Genomic DNA, 25,211 nt, shown 5'->3' on the forward strand with positions numbered 1-25,211 from the left:
GTAAGCCTATTAACTGAGATTACATAATCTCACCTCTGCTATGCCTGCACCATTGGTCATGCATTGCTCATGGCATTACACGATAAAGATTTCAGATAAAAGGCATTTGCTCCTTTTGTGGAGATTGGCTCACTATTTTATTTCTGCCTTTACCGTCCCCTGGCACCTTTCCATACGCCTCCACTTCTTTTTTTTTTTTGCTTGCTCTCAAGAAAAATGCACAAGACAAAAGGAGGGTTAACCCTGCGCCGCAGCTTCCTGCTCCTAGATTTGAATGCAACCACATTTGAATGCAAACACGCCCCCCCTGTGTTCCCTTGTACTTGTCAGAATGGCTCGCGATCACCTGTTTGTGTTTGTGGATAAACTGTGGCTTGGAAGCACGGAAGTATACCCCCCCCCCCCCCCCCCTTCTTTTTCTTGCTCTTTTTACAAGCTTATGCGACTATATTATGACAAAGGGGCGAGGGAAAATGAAGAGGACAAACATGTTAAGGAGGACGAGGTGAAACACTCATTTAGGCCACAGAAAGAGGCTCTTTAGTAATCTGACATTCCCCCATACAACATGCTGCTTACTTCACTGTTTCCTAGAGGTCAGACTACATGAAGGTTGTTTAAAAGATGGAAAAAGACGGTACAGGTTTGTACCCACAAGTGAAAGAGACGAAATAGAAACACAAACAGTTCCTTGAACCAAGGAGGGATTCAGATTTCAGACTTTCTACAGTACGATTTCCTGTTGTGCCTTTTTATTTAAAGTGGACCTAGTCTGCTCATTTCAGACTCAATATTTGTAGTCTTGAAGTCTGCCAGTGTAGCTTTGTACTTTTAGCTGTTCTCCCTTTTAAAGCCAGCTTTCTTCTGATTGGCTGCTCCTCCCTAAGCAGGATGTTTGAACAGTAGGTGGGTGGAGCTTCTGTGTGCCTTAGATGAAGATAATGGGTGGGGGGGAGGGTATCTGTGCACCCTATGACATCATTCAGCCAAAAGGCACAATGGGTCCACTTTGTGTGCTCAGTCTATCATATTGATGCGTTGTCTGGGCAACCTCTGTTATGGAGGGAGTTTTTAAACTTGGAGTGTTTGTCCTCTTTGGTGCAATTTCTTTTTGTGCTGAAAAATCTAAGCCAACTAAAAATTCATTAGTATGAACCAAACAGGGCCATCCAGAAATGGGACCACCTTAGTGGTCTTAGCGCCGTTGCTTCAGGCCGAATGCAACTTGCACCAAAGCGGAGAAATGGACCTGAGCTCGCAGGTTGACCTGTCAGCGCGTCTAAAACCTTCGCTGCTGCTTTCAGGACCTGACAGCGCTCGCCAAGGAGCTGCGCGCAGTCGACGATGTGCGACCTCCTCACAAGGTCACAGACTACTCCTCCTCCAGTGACGAGTCGGGCACGACCGACGAGGAGGACGAGGAAGAGGTGGACCAGGAGGCAGGAGAAGAGTCCACCTCAGGGGCCGAGGACTCCAAAGCTGGGTAATACACCTGATGCCTCTTTTATTAATCAGTGCTGCATGGCTTATCTGCATGACTGCTGGTTTAACTCTGGTCTGGTTATGGGACATCAGATATCCCCATGGCTTCCGCAGGAGAGTGAGTAACGGCGAGACGGAGTCTGCTAAAACCATGCTGGTCGAAGACTCGGAAAGCGAACAGGCAACCACACCCTCCAAGGATGGCACACTGGTCATCAGACAGGTAAGAAGGACGGGCCGGTGGTGCCTGATTTTGACCGATTGGTGGTGCTGATTAGGAATGTAGTTTAGAATTTTCTCTGTCCAGCGTCAGTGTTGTTTTAACTACTCATTCTCCACAATTTCTTCGTTGTTCCTGCATATGATCATGCCATTTCATAGGCTTTCACATTTGAAGATGAATAATCTTAATATGTCAGGTTGCTACACCAAGCAGCAGGCTAGCAGCCAGACGCACAGCTCCACCTTCTTTCCCACCTGCTTGCTTGAGCCCAAGTGTGCCTGTTCTTGCTTCCAGAGCACAGCTGACATAAAGCGGTTGGTCACTCTCTCATCTTCCTCCCCTTCCTCGGCTGGCCACGGCCAACCCCAACCCCCTGGTCGCGGCCCGCTAGAGAAAAACGGCTTTCCGGGCCGCATACACCACCTACCAGACCTTATCCAGCAGAGCCATCATTCCACTTCCTCTTCCACAACCATCCCTTCCTTCTCCTCCTCCTCCTCTTCCACCACCACTACCTCCTCCTCCTTACCCTCATCATCTAGCCATGCCAGTCCTGCAGTATCCCCACAGATCTCTTTGGACGAGCTCACTGCCATAGAGGTATGTCCCCATCACACAACTAAGGGCAAACAGCTGAGGAGTGGGCAGTAGAAAAAATGTGCAGACTTTTTGTATAGCTTAAAAAAATGGTATCAGGTTTATTGTGACGGCTATAAAATGCAAACCTCCATCTCGGTCTGTACACGTCAGCTGTCCATTCCTGGGTTGCCTGCCCTGCATCCTCTCCTCCTCCATGTCCTGCTGGCTTCACACTTCCTCTTCTCTGCTCACTCTTCACTCAGCTGGTTTGAATCTTCTGAGCTGCTGCAACCTCCTTTCCCCTCCCGCACCTCACTGCATTACACTGTGCTAACACTGGCGCCTCCTTGTGGCGCAACGTGCTCATAACATGCAGGAAACTAAAGCCCGAGCTTCTTGGGATTTGTATGAATATTTCTAAGATAAATGTCCCATTTATAGAGCAGCACTACCTTGCAAGCAACTTGCGTCTTGGGTGGTGGAGTATCCTTGTGTGTCTGTGCTTCATTAAGAGCAGCTTTTTTTCTTCTCCTCTCTAACAGTTCACAGCAGCCTGTGTTTGAATCACTTAATGTTTCCTTCAACACATTTTTTTCTTCTTCTTGTTGCACATGTTGTTTGTCCTCTGACATATTTTGTGCCTTCACTAACATCAAAACAATTAACATAACTGCACTTAATCTTTTTCGTTTGCTTTTTTCCCGGGGTGGGTGGTGGGGGGACTTTGTTCCCAGTTGTGCTGTAAAAATGTGGTTTTGAAGGCATTTAAGCTGGATGTTGTTTAACGAGACCCCAGAGGTAGAGCTATAACTCATAAGCTCAAACCTGAGGGGCCTCTGCTGCCGTTTAAATAAACAGTCGTTCTTAGGAATTACAAATCACTGTAACAAATCAAGTTTGATTCATGTTTCAGCTCGGTGCATTTTAAGTTATTTTATTGGGAATGTTTTGAGCTCTAGGTTTTCTAAATATCCGATATCTCCACCAGTCGCAGTCGGAGAGCAACTCCATGTCCAAACACAAGTCTTCCTCCTCGTTCACTCCCTTCATCGACCCGCGTCTGCTGCAGATATCTCCATCCAGCGGGAGCTCCCTCAACAACATGGGTAAGTCTGGATATACAGCCCACTGCAAAAATGCATCTTCAACACTAATTCCTCTCTGCTATCTGCAAAGTTAATGTGCACTGCCTCTGCTTTCCCTTTCCAGCTGGATTTGGGCAAGACGGGCGCCTGTCAGATCAGCTGCGGTCCGACCCATCCCGTAAAGGCTCGGTGGTTAATGTCAACCCGGTCAACACTCGTCCACCGAGCGACACCCCGGAGATTCGCAAGTACAAGAAGAGGTTCAACTCTGAGATCCTGTGTGCGGCACTCTGGGGTGAGTCAACTTCAAAAATATGGAGTTACTGTGATGCCCCACAGATGGATAAAAACATATCAGCAGTGACGTATGTTTGTGCCTGTTGCTCTTCCAGGAGTAAATCTGCTGGTGGGAACAGAGAGCGGTCTGATGCTGCTGGACCGAAGCGGTCAAGGTAAGGTCTACCCTCTGATCAACCGTCGACGCATCCAGCAGATGGACGTCCTAGAGGGACTCAACGTCCTGGTGACCATATCAGGTAGAGCACACGTGCCAACCAGAAAGTCTCGATTCAGATTCATTTTTAATCAGTAAAGTTTTGGATAGATGGATTTTGTTTTTGTTTCCTCCCTCCTGCAGGCAAAAAGAACAAGCTGCGAGTGTATTACCTGTCATGGCTTCGAAACAAGATTTTGCACAATGACCCTGAGGTGGAGAAGAAGCAGGGGTGGGTCAATGTGGGCGACCTGGAGGGCTGTGTCCACTACAAAGTTGGTACGTTTCCTAAAGCTCAGATGTAAAGGAAAAAGGAAATGGTGCCTTGAAGGGAGAGGGGGCATAAAAGGGCTTAAAGCTGAACAGCTTAGAGCTCAGAGGTTGCTCTGAGGCTCAGTATAAGATAAATAAGGCTTATTTTGAATTTTGAATCATGCAAAGCTGCTCTAGCAGAGTCCAAGAATTAAAAAAAATATCCACATAGATCACCATAGGAGCCATCACCCATGATTAACTCGCCACCTACTTGTTATTCCAGTGAAGTACGAGAGAATTAAATTCTTGGTGCTGGCTTTGAAGAACTCTGTGGAGGTCTACGCGTGGGCGCCCAAACCTTATCACAAGTTCATGGCCTTTAAGGTAAGCATGTTCTCTAACAGGTGTCATTCTACCTGCAGGTGGCTGACTGCTTTCAGGCTGACTTTCTTCTGACTTTTTTCCTTTAGTCTTTTGGTGACCTGGTGCACAAACCTCTGCTGGTTGACTTGACGGTGGAGGAAGGTCAGAGGTTAAAGGTCATCTACGGTTCCTGTTCAGGCTTCCACGCTGTGGATGTGGACTCTGGTGCCGTCTACGACATCTACCTGCCCACACATGTATGTGCGAACTGATGCAGACTGATTACGTCTTGTGTTTTGCATTTTCTAAATTTGAATTCAGTTTTATTTCTACAATGCCAAATCATAACAGTCGCCTCAACTTTATATTATAAGGTAAAGACCTACAATAATGGAGAGAGAACTCCACAATTAAACGACCCCCTATGAGCAAGCCCTTAGTGACCGTGCAAAGGACAAACTCCAGCAGAGCCAGGCTCAGTGAGGGGCGGCTATCTGCTGCGACTGGCGGTGAAGGGACTTTTTAAAATCTCTTACCTTTTTCCTCCATTTCATCCTCAGATCCAAACCAATATTCAGTGCCACGCCATCATCATCTTGCCCAACACTGATGGGATTGAGCTGCTGGTGTGTTACGAGGACGAGGGCGTCTACGTCAACACCTACGGACGCATCACCAAAGATGTGGTGCTGCAGTGGGGAGAAATGCCAACTTCAGTGGGTAAGAGCAAAGCAGATATTTCTCATCATGATGCCAGAGGTCAGAAAAATCTGAATCGCACTCTGGTATGCACAAAAACAACCGCACCGAGACCCTTTGCAGGAGGTGGTCTCAGTGTGGTTCCAAACAAACTATATTTATGGTGTGAACGTGATACGAGCCCACTCAGAACATGTTACAAGGGCTAAAAAATATCCCATAGCAACTTATGCTTTGTATTCTCAGTGCAGGTAGCTACTATAGATGCGCAAAGGTCTATACGGGCTAGCAACTAACCAAGAAATGAGTGTAAACTCTGTTTTCTCCCACAGCACCTTCTTCCTGTATTTACTTTTCTTCCTCCCACCCCAGATACGTCTGGCCAGTGAGCGGACAGAACATTCTCATGTGGCTTGCAGTGAAACATTTTGGTTTGCTTGGATTTTTCTGTGTGAAAACAAACCAAACCACAGGGAAAAGCTACAAGTTTACAAACTTATCAGCTGATTTGGACCAGAGTAAAAAAATCTGGAGGTGTGAAAACGCCCTGAGTGAAGAGGGCTGAAAAGTCCTGTGTTCAGAGACTTCTGATTATTTTACTGGGAGAAGTGATCTCCCAACTCTAAAAGCAATGGTGCAAATGATGCTGGCAACTTCAGTGTGCAGCAGAGTGAAGGTTCAACCTTCAGAATAAAACAATCAGATGTGAAAAGCCCAGCAGCAGCTTCACTTGATGCATTCGATTACACTCCAACAGCAGTCAAGGTTTCACTTGATTTTAGACACTTTTGTTTAATAGCTTCTTTTTTATCAATATGTAAAAGTATTACATTTATCATTAGAAGTATTCACAAGTAAAATGACACGTTGTTTGAATTTTTACAGCTTTTTTAACAGCTACTTACCCTCCTTTCCCCCTTTCTGTGCTTGTGCAGCCTACATTAGGTCAAACCAGATCATGGGCTGGGGTGAGAAGGCTATAGAGATCCGCTCAGTGGAGACGGGCCACCTTGACGGAGTCTTCATGCACAAGAGAGCCCAGAGACTCAAGTTCCTTTGTGAGAGGAATGACAAGGTGAAAACATCCTTCCTTTCTTCATCCCTCCCGTTTCTCTCTATACAGTGGAGATAAATGTGAGCACACCCCTAATAATATGTCAGGTTTTTGTTGTTGAAAACACAATACTGCAATAAATCATTTCAAAACTTTTCCACCTTCAATGTCACCAATAACCTGTAAAATCCAACTGAAAAACAAATCAGTTTTGCTGGTTACATAAGTGCACATCCTTTAAGTGATACTGCTGAAGAACCTTTAATCACAGCATTCAGTTTTAACTTGGTAATATTTGCCCTCTCTCCCATGCAAAAGTGCTCGACACTCAAGGCGCTTAACCCCTGGGGGTTAGAAAATTGTGAGGTAATAGCCCTGCAATAATACAGAGAAACCCCAACAATCAGGTGATCTCCTATGAGCAAACACTTGGTGACAGTGGGAGGGAAAAACACTCTTAACAGTTGCAGTCTCAGGGAGGGGGGCCATCTGCCATGACCAGTTGGAGATGAGGGGAGGGAAACGGTGAGGGAATATCTTGTTCATCGCCCTCTTCAGGTCACCTCATAGATTTCTTTAACATTTTATTTTAACATCTACTCTACTATTACTAATCTACTGTTGGTAGCCTGGCACGACCACCAAACACCTTTTCACCCAGTGTATTCTTTCAATTTCAGGTCTTCTTTGCCTCTGTGCGTGCCGGAGGTGCCAGCCAAGTATATTTCATGACCCTGGGACGCACATCCCTCATGAGCTGGTAGAGACGTGCCGTCAGCCGATATGACAACAGTTACCTAAGCAGCGACCAACAGATGACTATTGCGACTACGACCGACGAAGACGTTTTAAAGCCCAAGCTGGAGAAGCATTTTCTGAGGCGGCGGCTTCCATTTCTCATGTCCTCGGGCAGCCAAACAACGGATTAGACTGTAATCATGAACAGAAGCTAGGGGTGGATATGTATTTAGAGGCGCCTGCAGGTTTTTCTTCCCCCCGCCAACCCCCGGCCTTGTTGCCTGACCTTCGAGCCGATCCCCATTCTCCTCCTCTCCCTCTGAGGAAGCGGGATCTGTTGCCTGTTGACGGTATATCTTTATGTCATAGTAAAACTTTGCATCTTGTAAGTGTATGACAAAATGTGTTTGTCCAGGGGGAGGGGGCAGAACGCTAAACACAGTCGTCACCGTATCAGATAAGACTGTGTTTGTGTGTGTGTTGCCACAGCTCGAATGTGTAGCTGTGTTTAATCCCGGTCCTGTCAGGTGTGTGACTACAACACTACGACTACACTTAGTTCCACAGATTGAACGGTGCTCGACATGTAAATCTTCTTCGTCTTCACTTTGTTTTCTCTTCCTTAACCTCCTGAAAGTGAAGATTTTTTTTAAGGGACCTCCTCGACGCATCCATTAAATACAGGGTACTGGATATGTTGGAGTTGGTGCATACTAACGTCGGACTCGCGCAGGTTTTTCAAGAACAGCTTTATCACGCCTCCTCTTGTGCTGTAGCTCATGTTGGACAAAAGTAGCCCTTTTTATGACGGCATGTTGCTTTGGTGTTATTAACTAAGGTAGTCCCAGTTTTTGTTTTTTAAACACACTGTATATTTTATATGTGACTTGCTGCGCATAAATAAGGAATGCAGAAATACACACAAAAATGAGTTTTAAAGGAAGAATCCACTATTCATCATCAAGAGCCTGACCTTTTTTTTTTTTTTTTTTTTTTTTTTTTCTTCAGGGGCTTTTATTTTGTAATGAAATCCTGGCTTTTCTTTTTAATCTGTGTCTCCTTTGCAGAACCTGTCGTTCTACTGGAAATATAGAAACACACACCGACAAAATAGACCCAGAAATGTGAGGTTTTAATACAAATAGTTTTATGTTTTTAAGGTGGATTTTTCCTTTAAGATCAGTTGTAAGTAGGGCTAGCATAAACTGTGAATTAGCAGGTTGCCATTAAGGTAGCATGGAGGCCAGTGGGCAGAATGAGGGCAGCATGTATAGATCTCACTTAGAGGAAAGGAGGGAGGGTCAGCTGATTGTCCTCCACCTGCACTGTTGTGACATTTTCACATCTACAATCATCTGCGTTCTGAAGGAGACTTCAACTTAATGTTGCCTTAGAGGAGTTTCCAGCAATTTAAACAAAAAAAAAAAAAAAAAATTAAAAAAAACTAAAATCCACTACTTCAAAAGTGAAGACGTTTAGATTTTAGGGTAGGAACACTTTAGTCTGAAGCAGCCGTGTGACTCAATGTTGGACCTCATTTATTTTTATGTTCCTTCTGTTTTTTCTTGACGCATTCAGGCATGCCACATCCAATCGGGATTGAAGAGACGCGCTACTTTAACCGAGCTCCCATAAAATTTTTATTTCGTGCTCTTTCTTCCCATCTCACCGTCGGAAACCCGAACGACAAGGCGAGACTCGTTTGTCACTTCACATGAGACAGTCTCATCCCGCCGCTGAGTGTAGAGTCCATCCTGCAGCTGTGCTTCTGTGTGAATGACAGAGCTTCATAATAGGACTCTTTAAAGGGCGGTGCCTTCGCTGTCTTTAGGGGGAAGACCCGCTGTGAGGTGCAGAAGTCTCTTTCAGTCTTGTCGTTTGTGTAGAAAGAAAGAAGGCAAAAACATAAATGAATGAATCACATGTTCTGATAGTGTGGAAAAACCGCTCCAGACAGCCAAAACCATGTGGCATACTTTTGTGTTTTTAAACTCTGGCTTAGTTTTTATTAGTGTTGTTTCCAATCATGTGTAACCCTTCAGATAAATATGCGACTGCAGTGGTTTTATTTTAAATGCACACCTTTATGTTCAAAATGTTTACAGAAGCAGTTGTTAAACCGATGTGCATCGATATGAATATTTATGGTTTCTCCCACTCCACTGCTCCTCTTTTGTATTTTGTATTATCCCTTTTTTTTGTACTTTCATTTAGATGTTTGTGTACAGGATTAATCAACTTTTGCTCACTTTATGAATAACCCAAGCCCACAGTGTCAATTTCACTGATTTCCTTTACATCCTCCTTAGTGCACTGTGTGCGTGAGTGTGTGCGCTCCTGGCTGTGTGGCAGCACGGATCTAATGTTTTCTACCTGCCAGGTGACACGTCCCCCCCCCGGATGTCTCTCTACATGCCTCTAATTTATGTCCTCTCTGTGTGTACTATGGGAATTACTGTATTTTCTTGAAGGTTTTTTTTTTTTTCTTTCATTGAATAAAATCAAAAGGAATTTACAGTGCTGCGTCATTCTTTGTAACATAATCTGTAAATATTTACTGCTGCATCAACAAATTGAAAATAAAATAAAAAGGAGACAGAAGTTTAAGAAATGCTGCTGCTCTTTCTGGGCCTGCGCTTGTTTAAGGTGGGACTAAATGGGGGGGGATTGGAAATGACACACTACATTTCAAGCTACAGAGGAGGCTTGCCTGGCTTATCTGCATCAGTTGATTTTTAAAGTGGTGCACGTGTGACTGTCAGAAGCCACATAACTGAATGATATATGAAGCTTCATATGCAATAACTTTTTTTTGTGGGATGTCATCAGACTCTCACGTTGTTGTGGATGAATTTTGACCGCCTCTCACTGAGGTTTTAAGGTCCTGCTACAGCTGTTCAGTCAGGTTGAGGTCTGGACTTTGGACCACTGCAATAGCTTGATTCTCTTGTTTTTCTGCCGTTCTGTTGTAGCATTACTGCTGTGCTTGGGGATCATTGTCCTGTTGCATGGCTACATTTTGGACATGCTCTTAGCTGTCAGATAAATGCCCACATTTTGGTACACAGAGAAGTTCGTAGTCAACTCGGTGACGGCAAGGTGCCCAGGTCGTGCGGCTGTAAAACAAGCCCAAATGATCACCCCTCCACCACCGTGCCTGAGGAACTTATGCTGGTTTGTTTTGTTTTAATAGCCAAATATCTCCACTTTGGTTTCTCCTCACAACCCTTCCAAAAACCCTCTTTTAATGATGTATGCTTTGAACAGTCAAGCAAATATACACTAAAACAAATTATCCTAGAGTTGATTTTCAGCTTTTTCCTTACACATAGAGGTTTCTTCAGCTTCTGTGAATCATCTGATGATATGTATTGCGGATAGTGAGATATTCAAAATCATTACAATTTTACATTGACAAACATAATTCTGAAACAGTTTCAGAATTTGAAAAATGTTTTGTATAATGAACATCTGCCCATTTTTACTTGTGAGAAACTGCCTCTCTAAGAAGCTCTTTTTACACCTCATGCTGCTTCTCTTCAGTACCACTTACAATTCCAGCTTTTTGTTGCCTCATTCCAACTTTTTGCAGATGCTGTGCTGCCACCAAATGCAAAATATTTCTCATTTCAAACATTTGATGTTTTCTATGTTCCATTGTGAATAAAATACGGACTCGTGGGGTTTCCAAAAGGTGCATTTTCTTTTTATCCACATTTCACACAGCCTGATAGCTTTTTGGAACTGGGGTTCCAGATTTACTCGAGTACTTTACTAAAGTACTTGCACCTTATTATTTTCTACTTAAAACGCTGCATTTTGCACTTCGCAGAATTTTAGAAAAAGTACATGTTGTCAAGCAGATTTTAAACGCATATAATGTTTGAAGGGAGGAAAATAGGACTTGCTAATAATACACGTTCACCGCAAGATGGCGCAATAATTTTAGTAAAGCGAGCCTCAACACTTTTGGTACAGTTTCCTGTTTAGCCTAAAATTATCATGATTATTGTTTTTATTAATTGTATGATTTTATTTTACGTTAAGAGAGGTTAAAATCTTCAAACGCGGCTGGTTTTCAGTTTGAAATGTATGCTATGTTGAGGGTCTTGAGGTAAGTTAGTTGCTAACAAACCGTAGGGTTTGTTGTTATATCTTATACCAGACAAACATAAGACAGAAGAAAAGTACACAAGTGTTGGTATAAGAAATTCTGCTTGTCTTTCTTCCCCTCGAACAGGCGGTTGGTTGGTTTGCTTTTATTTTGAAAGAGCGGCAGAGCGGAAGGCGCGTCGTTGCTCTCTTCAGCCTGACGCAGTTTGGCTGGGTCACGCTGCAGTCCGGCCGGATGTTTTGCGTCGCCAGTATGTGATGAAGATGGGCGCGTTTTAACGCCAAGCTTGTCGTGCGGCTCCAGCGGCGGCTCTGACCAGGTGAGAACCCGCCAACAGCGTCCTCAGGGCGGACTCGTTAGCCGGAGCAGCCGCAGGTTGGTGTGGGTGAGAGCTGCAGGGAAGTCGTGACGGTGTTGGTTTGCGGTGACCGTGCACGCCCCATGCGCGCTCCCAAACATCCATAATATAGTTTGTTGACTGTATCCTCTTCAACAGGCTGACAACGGGATGGGTGCTGCTGTGGGGTTTCGCGCCTTTTAGGCTGAAAATGGAGCTGATGCGTGTTTTTGAAATTAGCATTAAGGCAGTTTTGGGGTGAAGAAGGCCTGAGTGAAGCACAAGTCTGCTCTCTGGGGAATTCAGGAGGGAGAAGAGGCGCTCTTGTCTCTCCCTCCCACCTGTCTCCGCAAACTGACAGCTGTGCTGAACACTGGTTATAGTGGTTCAGCGAAGGGGTCGGACCAGTAGCAGTCCAGGCTTTGAGCCTTTGGATGGGGATGGGGGTGGGGGGCGTGGTGTAGGCACGAGCCCAACAGCTGTCTGTCCACACCCCGTGGGGCTTTTATTTAGTGAGCCCACTTTGCTTTCTTCTCACCATCACCCCTGTTTCCAAACTCAAAGTGTGTCCCTGTCACGTTTAAAGGCTATTCTGTATCAAATAACATCCTCGTGCATGCTGCTACACATGTCACAGTTTAAGAGGAAAGGTAATTAGCTGCTTTTTGGAAAATACTGCAGCTTCAGCAGTGATGTTTGGCCCTCTGACTCCACAAAGACTTCCTCTGTTCACTTTTCTGTGGTATTCATTTGAAACACACACACACACACACACACACACACACACACACACACACACACACACAGAGGTGATGACTTTTGCCATGATATCCTGAACTTACTCTGTACTGCTGGTGGTGCTGGCAGTGCTGGGTGGATGTGCAGAGGTCAGAAAGAGGTTACAAGGAGCAAAAGGTCTCCTTCTGTTGCCTGAACCTCGGTTGGATAGGAAAAGTGGACCACAGTGATGCACTGCACCTTCTTTCTCCCCATTTGTCATTTTTCCAAACACAATAGAAGATTAATCGCTTACTTTTTATTGTTTTTAAGTGACAGTGAATTGAACATCGCTGGATTTCTGCTTGTTTTGAGAACTTTGTTTATTGCACCTCAGTCAAATGTGGGATGTGTCTCATGCAAAGCCAGAGGCATTTTACTTTTTCATGACTAAAGTGGTTATTAAAATAGTCCCTGACTCGTCGCCCGATAGTTTGCAAGTCTTATCAATAAGGAAGTAAGACTAGAGCAGGTTGGACCAAACCCGGCAAGAATTAATTTCTGGCACAGGAAGAAGCCTCCCGCTGCAGCTCAGCTCTGTTGTGCTGGGTTCTCAGCGTTCGTCCTGCTGCTGCTGCAGTTGTTGGGAGCAGTGCACACCTGTTTGTAAGGACAGATGGCCCCCACAGAGAGCTCCTCCTGTCTCTGTTAGAGCATTTGGGAGCTGTGCAGTCGGTCAGCTGTTGTATGCATCTCTCCTCAGCACCCTCGTCTGACTCTGAGAGCTGACTAGGAGCATATTCTTATTTAATCAGGCATTTGTTTTCTTGTTGAGCCCACTAAAGCTGGGGGAACACTTATTTTAGTTGGCAAATTGGCTGAGCACACACACCGACACCACACCGCTTTCTGTTGCCTCTAAATACATGCTGCTACTTGTTGCTGCCAAGATAAATGCAGCTGGATATTTCAGCCTTATCTCTCTAAATTAATTTTTCCGTTGGCAGATGCGTTGTCCTCTGGATCGTACTCAGTTTCCACGGGTGTGGCTGCTGCAGCTTGGCTGCTCATTAGCCCGAGTGCTGTGTTGGCCCCTACGAAGAATCCAAAGTGAACACTGCAAATAATTCAATTAAACCTGCAATGATTACGTATTAATTTTATACCAGCGTACCAATTATAGCCAATTATACAACTACTTTGATTGTAAAGTGCAGTTGATTTTGTTATTTTTGATGCAAAAGTGTGAAATATTTGCTGTTTTGGAGCACAGATCTTGAATAAAACCAGGCAGGCTTTATGTAAGTTCCCATTAAGCTAGCAAAACAATTCTTAACCACTAAGACCTATAAAGGTGTCCTGTCAGGAGGCAACATGTGAGTAGCACATCCTTTAAGTCCTGGAAGTTGTTTTTGCAGCTCACCCAAGCGACGGCCTTCTCATGAATGCTAGAATTCCTGTTTTCCCATAAACGATCCAGGTGCACTGTTCTGACTCTTCCTATCTTATTCAAAAACTAGTGCTGCAGTAGCTTTTCAGATGGCAGGGATCACCCACGTCCCTCAGGTTTCCTGGGTCAGTCTTTCCTTGCATGTTGGGAACACCCCACTACACCTGCTGCTAAACTGAATTTGGATAATGAATGTTCACCTGCTCCCTAATCTATCCCCCCAAGTGCTGTTTTAACAACTTTTTTTTTTTTTTTTTTAAACATTGGCCCTCTTCTTAATCACTAATATGAGTCATTAGTGTCACATAAATTTTGTGCTGCAGAATATCAGTATTTTTTTTTTCAGTCACATAAATCACAACCGTATTTTCATTTCATATTTAACATTTGTCTCGTGCAGTAATTTATTTAATCATTTATGCTCGGTCTTGGCCGTTGTAAGTCGTTTTAAGAAAAATACTTAAAAGTTTCTGTGAAACCCAAACCACTGGCTGTCTCTATTAGGTTGACATGACTAGTGGACATGCCTTGTCACCTCCCACGGTATTACATATTGACAGTGTTATTTATTTATTTATTTATTTATTTATTTATTTATTTTGCTGTCAGTACTCTGTGTTGGTGACCAGAGGGGACAAAAAAAAAAAGATCAATAGTGACACTGAGACGTTTGATTTATTTATTTATTTTCCCCTGGCTTGCTTTGGTGCCATGCAGCACTCATGTTACAGCAGTACCTGATTATGTGCAGTTAGACAATGTCAGAGTCCCTGAGGAGCAACAAAAACATGCAGTTGCTATAGAGTCTGCAGAAAATGGAGACAAAAGCTTTGGATTTGGAGGTGAAGGAGCAACTGTGTGTGTCCACCTTACTTTTATTTCATCATTTTAATACACAGGGATCAGCTGTGGGATTTGAGTTGCGCTACTTGGCTCGGATGAAGAGTCATTTGATTCAATTTTTTTAAAAAAAGTGTCCTAGATAAACAGCTCACATATTAAGCTGCACCATGTTCATCTTTGGCATATTTGGCATATTAATTTACACTGTTGTTATAAGCATCTGCCACTTTCACCTCTGTCCAGTCTGTGTGTCACTTTGGTCAGCTGGGTATCCATATTCAAGTGCATGGTACTAGACTACAGTGTATTGTTCTCTGCTCTTCATTCTGCCTGTTTGATAGAGGTGGGACTCATCAGACACTGATACAATATTATTGGGATTTTTTGCGATATTGATAAACTTTATTGCGATTTATCACTTTTTCTCACAAAGTTAAACTTTGTCAATATTTCCTTTTTTAAAAATTTAAAACAACTAAAGGTAGCCATTGATTTGGTTTAAAAAAAAAATAATTTTAATTCGTTAATTTAAGATTTGTAGATACATGGAGGTTTCTGTCTTATTTACTACTATTAGTGTGTATTAAGTAGCAGCTTTTTCAAGTTAAGTGTATCCAGCGTTGGATGGTTTTTCGGTTGAGATGAGTTTGTTTGGCTAACGTTATTTCGGGATGGGCGTGTATGAGATAAGCTTTTTTTGTTGTTCAGTATTTAAATGTAGGGTCTTTACCTTACAATATAAAGTGGCTTGAAGCAACTGTTGATTGAATTGTTGAATTTGATGCTATATAACTGAAATTGAAATACATTTATACCAGTGTACAAGAAAACGTAGGCAAGTTCTTGTGTCATTTTGGGTGTTGAAGTATGTTGCTTTTCTTTAACAAATGGGATCCTCTACACGTGCTACATAATCATATAAAAGACAAAAAGGCAAAGATTTGTGCTCCTGAGTCATCGGCCTTAAGTGTGCCACAACAATGCTGAGCAGGTCCCCTCCTCATACTCACTGGGACATAAAACTTTTTGATGTCTCTCGCCCCCCACACACTTGTCTTTTTTTCTCTTTCAGCGCAGCCACACTCTTCTCTTTCCTCTTGCACTCTCTTAAAGGCCACAGCAGTCTTTCAGCCAGCCTTCAGCTTTTCTTTCAGTTGAAACCCCTCCTGTCACCACCACCGCCACCCTCCCCACAGCTCGAGACAAAGAGAGGAGAGTGACTGTGGCGCTCTGTAGCCAGGTGTTCTCCATTGCTGCCCGGGGCCGTAATAGCACCAGGCCTCACACTGCAGCTGCCCTCCCCAGCCTCCCATTGTGTAGCTCCATTGTTCAGCCTCCCACCCCTCGTTGATTCATCGGCCACACAGGGGAAGCCCTTTCAGGCCGTGGAGTGTGTGAGTTAGCGTGCGTGTGTGTGTGCCGGTGCACGTCGAGTACGCGTGCCTTGGGGAAACTGGGTGTTGCAGACATCTGCCCACAGCCACTCCCCTCCTCCCCCGCCTCTTGCCTCTGCACCTCATTGTAGGGCTGCTGCTTCTCCGATTGGTTAGAAGCAGCCACTCTAAACGAGGGAATGGCTGACATTGTTGGGTCCATCTGTTCTGCCACTCATTGTCCAACTTGCCTGCTTCTTCAGAGGGGGGAAAAAGACACACACACAGCTCTGGAAGACAGAGGCGTGAGGCTGGAGCTGGATGCTCTAGAAGAAAGAAGAAATCGATCTTGGATGTTGTTGCTGTTCGAACTTTGGGATTGGTTCTTTCTCAGTTTCACCTGCAGCGTTTTTTAATCGGCTTTTCAAGGATTTAAAGATGTTGAAATGAGCTAATCACATTTCCTCTCTTCATTGTTTGTTGCACTTTATTGGTCTGGTGAGTGTGATGGAGTTCCCTCCTCTCTATTATAACCTGACTTTTATACTGAAATTTATCTTCTGCTTGCTATAAAATAGAAATATTGGCTTTTGTATGACAGGTTGCTCCTCTCGAGCCTCACTAGGCTTCCGCTGCACTGCAGGATCATCAAAAAAACTGATGCTGGCATACAGGGAGTAACCTAGACTCCTTTAAGTTTTCAGAAAGGTTCGAGTCATTTATAATTCACAAGGGCAAATTCAGATTAAAGAGGAAAAGATGGAGCCTACTTTCTTTGTTGCTTGTGAAATATTGCTGAAAATGGATGCAACTTGCAGAACCCATTAGTGACTTTTTACCACAAGAGTATTTTTAAAAAGATTCTTGGTGTGCAGGATAAGAATTTTTAGTGCTGTAGCACCTGCCTAAACTTTGCTCACTTCTGCCGTCACTGCAGTTGTTCAGATTTGTGTGATATGTGTTGATATGAAACTTGATGCAGGAGGGATGGGCTTCCTGTGATGCTGGTTAAAAATATATATTAGTGTCACATTAGTGGATAAAACAAAAAAGTTTTCAGAAAGTTTTCTATAAGGTGCTGCCCTTAGAGAGAGAAAGTGTGTGTGTGTGTGTGTGTCTGTTTTGTGCAATGGGTGGGGGATACCCATTGCAGATACCGCGCTCAGCAGACATCTGTTGCCTTGTTGCTGGTGGGTAAAGTCTAGTGCGCCACCTAGATGCACTAATGCATGCACACTTTTTACAGTAACTTTTGCACTGTGCTGCAGACACAGGGGTCTACCCCCCACCCCCCGTAGTCCTGTGCCCCCTCTCAGACCGCCTTTCAAAATGGAACCCCCCCAATCCGCTGCACGCACTTGCACAAAGCGCTGCAAGGACTGTGTTACATATTCATTACTGGTTCTATCAAAGCCAGCAGTGGTGTGTGTGTGTGTGTGTGTGTGTGTGTGTGTGTGTGTGTGTGTGTGTGTGTGTAAGCTGATGTTTGAAAGATGCACTCGCTCACCCTGGAGGTTTGGAGATGCCACGATGTCTTTGGGCCGTTAAAGCTGGACCCGATTTCACATGCATTCGTCTGCAGAGCTCTGCCACACAAGAAGACTTTTAAAACCCTAGCTATGAAAAGACTTACAGGCTTTCATCGTGACTGTTCAGGTTTTTGATGTTAAGCAGCTCAAACTACGGGATTATGATTAGATTTATCCAGATTGTGAAAAAGATCAAATGAGGGTAAAGAGGTTGTGAAAGCAAAGAAACTTAACAGAACTAAAAGATCCAGAGTTATCTCAGCAGTTAATATCTTTGGGCCTTGGACTGATTTTTCATACAAAATGTTTTAAATATGTAATCTTGGACTGTGACAAAGCAGTTTTTTTTCAGACCTTATTCGCCATGGTTTTCTTTCAACCTGTAGGCAAATTGCTCAATTGATTAATCATAGATATAATCACAGTAACTACTAATGAAGATTATTAGCAGATCCAAACCAACATGTCAGTCAATTGATATTAACAGGCAGTTTTGACTGGCCTCAGATGTATCAGCATTCAATTACAAGTTCTACTTAATTTTATTTATATGGTGTCAAACCTCAACAACAGTTGCCTTAAGGCGCTACAGTTATAAAGAGAAAAAAGTCAAATGACTGCCTATGAGCAAGCACTCGGCGACAGTGGGAAGGAAGAACTCCCTTTTAACAGGAAGAAACCTCCATCAAAACCAGGCTCAAGTAGGAAGACAAGAAAGTGTTATCCAATATGCACTGATATAGTTTTTTTTTTTTTTTTTTCCCTGAAATATAATTTTGAAATAGTTCAGAAATTCTGTCATCACATAGTTTGCCCAACAGAGCGGCGCTGTCTCTACCTCAGATCTGTCTGCAGCGCATGTAGCAGAATATCATGACCACTGAGTAAATCTTGTGAGTTACTGGCTTTTCTGCAAAATTAATATCCAATAATGCCATAATTTTTCCTTTTTACGTGTAATTACTGCATCTATGTATATTAAAAAATATCAGCAGATAGATCTGTATTGACCTGATATCGATCAGCAAACCCATCACAAGCTAGTGTACTGGTAGTGTGCCGGTCCCAAGCCCGGATAGGTGCAAGGGCATCCGCTGTAAAATCAAACACGTGGATCCACCCATTTGGTGTGATGACAGCTTGGTAAATAAGGGAGCAGCTGAAACTACCGGGTGGAGCTTTATTTATCAGCTGTCGCACTATATGCAGTGTGGGAGCCCATCAGCTGGCCTGCTGGCTTATCCTCTGGGGAGCCAGTGATTCAGGGCTACTGGTGTAGGTGGTGGATATCTGTGTTCTGATCACTGGTCATTGTTTCCAAATGGCCACAAGAACTACCAGATGTGATTGTTTAGTAGAACTTGGATTACAGTCGAGCAGTAACCAGAAAGCTTTCAGTACGGAGAACATTGTCTGATACCTGAAAACTGTATAAAATAGGATGGTATTTATCTGTTGTGTCATATCAATTTTACACTGAGGCAAACACTACTTTGCACAATAATATGACGAAGACCAGGAGACCTTTTATAGCTGTTCAGTTGTTTATTAGAACCAAGAATTATTTGTTTCTCTGATCCAGAAGGGTGAAAGAAATTAAACTGCAACAACAAAATGAACAAATGTAAAATATCAGCTATCCACTAAACTGTTATTATCTGTATGGGCTGAGGATTTCCTAACCTCTGCAGATATCTGTAGATAGACTATTAAATATATTGATTGCTCTTGATTACCCTCTTTAAGGCTATGAATTATTTGTCAGCTTTTGATTCATATGGAGATATAATAGTGGTAAATAATGAAAAAAAGAGACTTCAACAGTAAAAACTTAGGTGGACTGCTAGAGCCCAAGCCCGATAAATCTATTCCAAATGCCTTTATCGACTCCAAACTGTCCGCTGTGAGATCTTTTTAGAGTACTCATATTTTTCTTGTAGCGACACAGTCAACTGTTGAATATTTTCTAATATTGTTGTTATTCTGCTGCTGTCATTCACAGTTTCGCTTTAGCTGGATCTGTTAGTGTTGGCGTGGCTGACCAGACTGTCTGAAGTTATGCAGTGCTGATGTGATGCTCGCGCTTTAGATTAGCTGATTGTTAAGCCTGAGAGAAGATCATCAGTGTAGCTGATGAGCTGCAAACTCAGTCCCACTCTCTCCACGGCATTATGAGTCACCTTGGGTCGTTAGTGTGTTTGTGTGTGCATCACAGGGCACCATCAACACCCACAGCAGCTAATGCCAAGGTCCCAGTCCTAATCAGTGCTGCGGGTCTATTGTTGTCTTGGTGGGTTACCAGTGAGGCACACGTAAACCCCTCTGCCCCCTCCTGCAGCAGACCTTTTTGTAACATGTGTGAATTAAGGCGGGTCGCCGGCTGAACGCTGCAGCCTCTGTCTTGGCATTTGGATGGGAGAATGCTTTCAACAGCTGTAGCTTAGCAACAGTAGCTCAGCCACGTTGCTAGGCAGCCCTTTTTCATAAAATGCACACTCACTCCACCCCTTGTCTAACCGATCCTCCCCGTTCTACCAACAGCTTTAAGTCACTTCCCCATTTTCATCATTTGCTCTGCCCTGCTTGTCGTCAGGATTGTGTTCTGGCTTGGAAAAATTTTCAATTTTGTAGGTGCGAAGATTTTAAACTTCAAAGTAGAGTCCAGTCAGAATACATCAAGCTGCATATTTAGGGTCAAATCTATTAAAATAAACAAATAAAAAGCCAACTTTGTCCCAAATAAGACTTCAAGACTTCAAAAAGTTCATTTTTCACTTCTAAAAGCATTTTTGCCCTTGTGGAATTTCCCCACAGATTTCACCTCAGGATTAGTCGAAACTTTTCCTTTATTACAAACCTCTAAACCTTTATTAAACCTTTATTACAGATCAGACTAGTCTAACCTCAGACCTGATGCTCGAATACAACGCCCCGATTGACTTCATAGCCTTCAGTGTTTTAACGAGTGACCCCAGTGGGAAGAAGCATATGGGCCTTAATTACCAGGTAGAATGAGGAGGAAGAATAGTCCAACCGCCCTAGTTCACCCTCTGCCCCCCCAATAGATTAATGTGCTGTGGCGTGGTGCTATTAAAAAACACACACACACTGGGCCAGACATGAAAAAATGCAGGAGTCCATTAATTAGGGATAGAGGCCCCATCAGCTCTTTGTGTCTGCCAGCCTGTGCCTGACTGCGCAGCCAGTCAGATTGTTTTTTTTCTTTTTTTGTTTTTGGGCAGAACAGATGGATCCAACACTGTTAGCCGCAAATTCTAGGTGTAAAATCAGATTTCCATAAAATGACAGTCAGTGTGGACTTTAGATTATCATTATCACACAGCCTGGATGCAAATTCTCTTTTTTGCAAATGATTTCTCCCTGGAATTTCAGAGGAACTGCTGTGGTAGCAAATGCTACACTTTTCAGCCAGGGTTTTCATCCACGTATACGTTTAAGTAGGGATTTACCCAATTTCCCTGTTGGCCTTTGTGCCATCGCGTCGAGTTATTAGACGTTAGTATTATTATTATTTTATTTACTTTGTCTTCATTTTTTTAATTCCCTTAGTTTCAGTCAGCTTCCAAAGTGGGTTTGCTTATGTTAGTTTATCTTAGCTGCATGGAGTCGTCTGACAATCATGCAGACTATAAAATTAAAAATATGAACCAACGCCAGTCAAATGTAGTCAAATCCAGGAGCCGGGATTTGACTACATTGGGCACGGTTTGACAGCTAAATCCATCTTTTATCTACAGTTTACTCACTCGCTCCACCTTTCTTCCTTTAGGCACCAATGAGTCAAGTTTTGTGAGTGGGCAGCAGTCAGCCCAGTGTGCTGGATGTCTGTGACAGACCCATGGGTCAGAAGGACCATGTGGAGGCAGGTTCAGGCCATATCCTCGACCTGGGGCTGGATTTGGAGTATCTACACGTAGCGGGGGGTGACCGGCAGGCTGGCAGCGCTGACGGGCCCCCTGCTATGGAGGAGCAGGGGGAGAGCACCGCTGGCTCCCCTCCACTGACCGTCCTAGAGGAAAACAGTGGGTTCGACGCAGAGGGCGAGTCAGCGTTGACCTCCAGCTCCACCCTCGCTCCGGGTACCGACTCGGACGGAGGAGATGGAGGGTCGACTCACAGTAAGAACACCCACCAGCCCCTCTGCCGGACCCAGTGTGTGGACTTAGGCACCGAAGGCCCTCCCGAGCCCCCATCTGAACTTCTAGCAGAGCTTGAATGTGACGCCCATGCCCAGTCCACACTCGGCTCCCCATCCGAGCACCTGCCTGAACCTCCACCCAGTCTGTCTGCTTCAGAGCCTGGCTATGAGGCTGGTGGGAAAGAGTACCAGGCTAAGCTCGAGTTTGCCCTCAAACTCGGCTACTCCGAGGAGACGGTGCGACTGGTGCTGTCTAAGCTCGGCCCTGACACCCTAATCAATGACATACTGGGAGAGCTGGTCAAGCTGGGCACCAAGTCAGACAGTGAGCAGCCGGCTGGATTATTAGCCTCTACCTCATCCTCTTCATCTTCCTCATCCTCCTGTGGATGTTCTGATTTGCTGGAAGGCCAGAGGCCAGACTCACCCTGTCATTCAGACTCTTTGTGTGACCAGGACAACCTGCGGCCAGTCGTGATAGATGGCAGCAATGTAGCCATGAGGTGAGCTCTATTATTATATATGTGTATATGTTTGTCAGTGGAAACTGCTGTAAAGAAACACATTAAAATCATAAATGTTTATTTACGCTGTCTTTTACCTTTTCACCGTTTTCACAGCCATGGCAACAAGGAAGTGTTTTCCTGTCAGGGCATCCAGCTGGCTGTAGATTGGTTCCTCGAGCGCGGCCATCAAGACATCACAGTTTTTGTGCCTGCGTGGCGGAAAGAGCAGTCCCGACCCGATGCCCCTATAACAGGTCAGTAGAAGACGCGGTTTAACTAACATCCATTTTCTTAACTGCTTATCCACCTTAAGGTCGTGGGGTGATAGGCCCCGAACACATCAGCAGGAACTCACAGGGCTAAAGATCCAAAATAGGTAATAATGGTTTTCTAGCACTGCATTTCCCCCCAGCCTTACTATAATCCTTTCCTTCACAGATCAGGACATCTTACGTCGCCTAGAGAAGGAAAAAATCCTGGTGTTCACGCCTTCACGGCGTGTCCAAGGTCGACGCGTGGTCTGCTATGACGACCGCTTCATTGTCAAGCTGGCCTATGAGTCAGACGGCATTATCGTCTCCAACGACAACTACAGAGACCTGGCTAACGAGAAGCCCGAGTGGAAGAAGTTCATAGATGAGAGGCTTCTCATGTATTCCTTTGTCAATGATAAGTGAGTAGGGGAGGATGTTATGAGGACATTCATAACTCTTATCTTTGAATCAGAGTGATGTTTAAATAAATAAAGTTTATTTGCAAATAAAATCTCACACTCTGCTGTAAAGAAGGCATTTTTCACTTTGCTATACGTGGGGAATCAATTATATTCTGTGTGCCTCCTTTAAAGCTTCCACACTTGAAGCTGGTGAAGCAGTTTTAAAGAATGTGGATGGACACCATCGTATTTCCTCTAATAGCGAATTAATGCTCTCATCCTTTCTAATCTCGCAGATTCATGCCGCCAGATGACCCTCTTGGTCGTCACGGCCCGAGCTTAGACAACTTCCTGAGAAAAAGGCCCGTCATGCCTGAGCAGAAGAAGCAGCCTTGTCCATACGGTGAGAAGAAAGTCACGAAATACACGTCGAAATAACGCACATGAAACATTTTGTGCTTTTTAAGAACCACGTAATAATTTATATTGGATTAGAATCTCTCTCACATCTGTATATTTACCAGTAGGTCAAGTGGACAGAGCGGTGATGATGTCGTGCAGTTAGTTAGTAAATGAGCTCCCCTTTCTCTGCCCACTCTGTGTGTTTACTTGTTTACTGAAGCGCACGTTGTGTCTCTTTGCTTCAGGAAAGAAGTGTACTTACGGTCACAAATGTAAGTACTACCACCCGGAGCGAGGCGCCCAACCACAGCGTGCCGTGGCTGATGAGCTGCGTGCCAGCGCCAAGACTTGCGTCGTCTCAAAGAACCAGGGCGACGCCGGGCTGGTGAAGAGCCACAGCGTGCCAGCTGGCAGCATCGACGCCAAGAAAGGCGCCCCGAAAAGGCAGTCGGACCCCAGCATCCGAGCTCTGTCATACAGCGACGCCGAAGAGAAGCTGCTGGCCAAAGGGAGGCTGGAGGTGCAGAAGAATACTGTGTGTGGCAGCAGCAGTAGCAGCTCCACTAGCGGTAGCTGCGGTGGGAGTGTAAGCATGTCCCCGGCCCCAGGAGGCCCACCATCCACTCTTGGCCTCCCACAAGAGCAGCAAGCGAGACCAGTGATGCCTCATGGTCACTTACCAGCCCCCAGCCATGACCTTTACCCTCACTGTGAGTCTCCAGACTTAAGCTACTATTCAGTAACACGTGCTTACACTGGCCTGAGTCTCTCCTCCAGACGGAGCCCAGACTGTCGCTTCCCCAATGACACAGACCTGCGGCTGGGCTCAGCTGGCTCCGAGTGCAGCAGCGAAAGCAGCGTCAGTTGCGGCAGCAGCTGCGACTTGTACAGCGAGAGGCAGTGTCCCGGATGCCCCCCGGACCCCTTACTGGAAGACGCTGTCCATTTTCCTAATCCCCACAGCCGACTGTACTCCCATCATGCCACATCTAGCCATGAACTTTGTGGCCTGCATCCTGCCGAATACACAAACATTCAGCACAGCCACACACCGAGCACAGGACTACACCCTTACCACCTGAGCGCCGCACGCGGGCAGAGCTGCGCTCATGATCCGCCTCCACTAGAGGCTCCCCCAAAGCGGCCCCTCTACCCCCTGCCCCCTCATCTCCAGCACCAACCGCTGACCGCACGGTCCAGCTGCCCAGGCGACTACCACTCTCTGCCGCAGTCCAACCCCGCACCCCCTGGCTCACCCCTTGGCCGCTGCCTGGCCCCAACGCGAGCAGAAAGTGTGTCCGACTCACACCTGTACGAACACCTCTCCACATCACACCATCGCCACCGACCAAAAGCCCTGCCCAGCTGGGACAAGTACTACAGGCAGCCACCGCTGCCGCCGTCCAGATACGAGCCGCCTACCTACCAAAGCCTGCCAGACACACGCCAGTCGTCCTGGCACACTCCTCCATGGACACAAGACGGCTACGGCCAGCATCACTCCTCTCACCCAGCTCTCCACCCATCCCCAACTCATTACCTCAGCCACCCACCGCCCCCAGCCCACTCTCCTTGCCCGCCTCATCCATCCAGCACCCCTCTCCCGCCGTACCCACCTCACAGCTCTCACCTTACCGTGCCGTCTCATGCCCCTCCCTCCTACATGTCACAGCACCCAGAATCCCCTTCGCACAGTCGCTACGGCGATGCGAGGGAGAAAGTGTACATAAACCTGTGCAACATCTTCCCCTCAGAGCTGGTAAGCCGGGTTATGGCCAGAAGCCCCCACATCACAGACCCCCAGCAGCTGGCAGCTGCCATCCTTGCAGAAAAAGCCCAAACAGGCTACTGAGGAGGGAAGGTAAAGACGAGCTAAGTAACTGCTTCGCATAGCAACACTGGTAAATGGACTGGTACTTGCAGTGCGCCTTTCTACTCAGTTTAAGCACTCAAAGTGCTTTCTCACTCCCTCAGACTTCTGATTGGTAGACGACCTGCTCTACCACCTGAAACACAGCCGTCCTCACACTGCCGGGATTACGCTTTCAGATTGTCTGTGAGGAGAGCCGTTTTCATTTCTTATATTAATAATCGAACAATGCAAAAGTCTCCAGGACATAAAAAGCTGAAGATAATCCAAATCCAGGTCTGGTCA

General features: G+C 45.2%; 2 protein-coding genes across 4 annotated transcripts in view; both read left to right on the plus strand.

Annotated features, from left to right (window-relative positions):
* Positions 1-7,221, plus strand: part of LOC146608692 (mitogen-activated protein kinase kinase kinase kinase 4-like) — a 34,412-nt gene extending 27,191 nt beyond the window's left edge. For 2 of the 3 annotated variants that reach the window (XM_085348738.1, XM_085348737.1), the window contains 12 exons: positions 1,305-1,483; positions 1,597-1,705; positions 2,000-2,305; positions 3,273-3,390; positions 3,494-3,664; positions 3,762-3,905; positions 4,007-4,141; positions 4,401-4,501; positions 4,588-4,737; positions 5,041-5,200; positions 6,115-6,254; positions 6,914-7,221. In XM_085348738.1, coding sequence (XP_085204864.1) covers positions 1,305-1,483; positions 1,597-1,705; positions 2,000-2,305; positions 3,273-3,390; positions 3,494-3,664; positions 3,762-3,905; positions 4,007-4,141; positions 4,401-4,501; positions 4,588-4,737; positions 5,041-5,200; positions 6,115-6,254; positions 6,914-6,997 — 1,797 coding nt within the window. In that variant the 3' untranslated portion in view covers positions 6,998-7,221. Of the gene's footprint in view, positions 1-1,304; positions 1,484-1,575; positions 1,706-1,999; positions 2,306-3,272; positions 3,391-3,493; positions 3,665-3,761; positions 3,906-4,006; positions 4,142-4,400; positions 4,502-4,587; positions 4,738-5,040; positions 5,201-6,114; positions 6,255-6,913 lie in introns of all 3 variants that reach the window. The other variant, XM_085348736.1, reaches the window with a different exon arrangement.
* Positions 7,222-11,325: 4,104 nt separating this feature from the next.
* LOC146608693 (putative ribonuclease ZC3H12C) lies at positions 11,326-24,918 on the plus strand. Its single transcript, XM_085347659.1, has 6 exons — positions 11,326-11,404; positions 21,125-21,996; positions 22,114-22,253; positions 22,438-22,672; positions 22,951-23,057; positions 23,302-24,918. The coding sequence occupies exons 2-6, from the start codon at positions 21,194-21,196 to the stop codon at positions 24,906-24,908; spliced, it is 2,892 nt and encodes a 963-aa protein (XP_085203785.1). The 5' UTR covers positions 11,326-11,404; positions 21,125-21,193; the 3' UTR covers positions 24,909-24,918.
* The last annotated feature ends 293 nt before the right edge of the window (positions 24,919-25,211 follow it).

Source organism: Diplotaxodon limnothrissa, linkage group LG23, assembly GCF_057381915.1.
Source record: "Diplotaxodon limnothrissa isolate DT_005_m linkage group LG23, D_limnothrissa_male_GT1.1, whole genome shotgun sequence".
Lineage (NCBI taxonomy): Eukaryota > Metazoa > Chordata > Actinopteri > Cichliformes > Cichlidae > Diplotaxodon > Diplotaxodon limnothrissa.

Coding starts and splice junctions, on each gene's coding strand:
- LOC146608693 (XM_085347659.1), top strand. CDS start 21,194: ATGGGTCAGAAGGACCATGTGGAGGCAGGTTCAGGCCATATCCTCGAC. Junction 22,254..22,437: donor ACCCGATGCCCCTATAACAG/GTCAGTAGAAGA, acceptor TTTCCTTCACAG/ATCAGGACATCTTACGTCGC. Junction 23,058..23,301: donor GAAGCAGCCTTGTCCATACG/GTGAGAAGAAAG, acceptor TCTTTGCTTCAG/GAAAGAAGTGTACTTACGGT.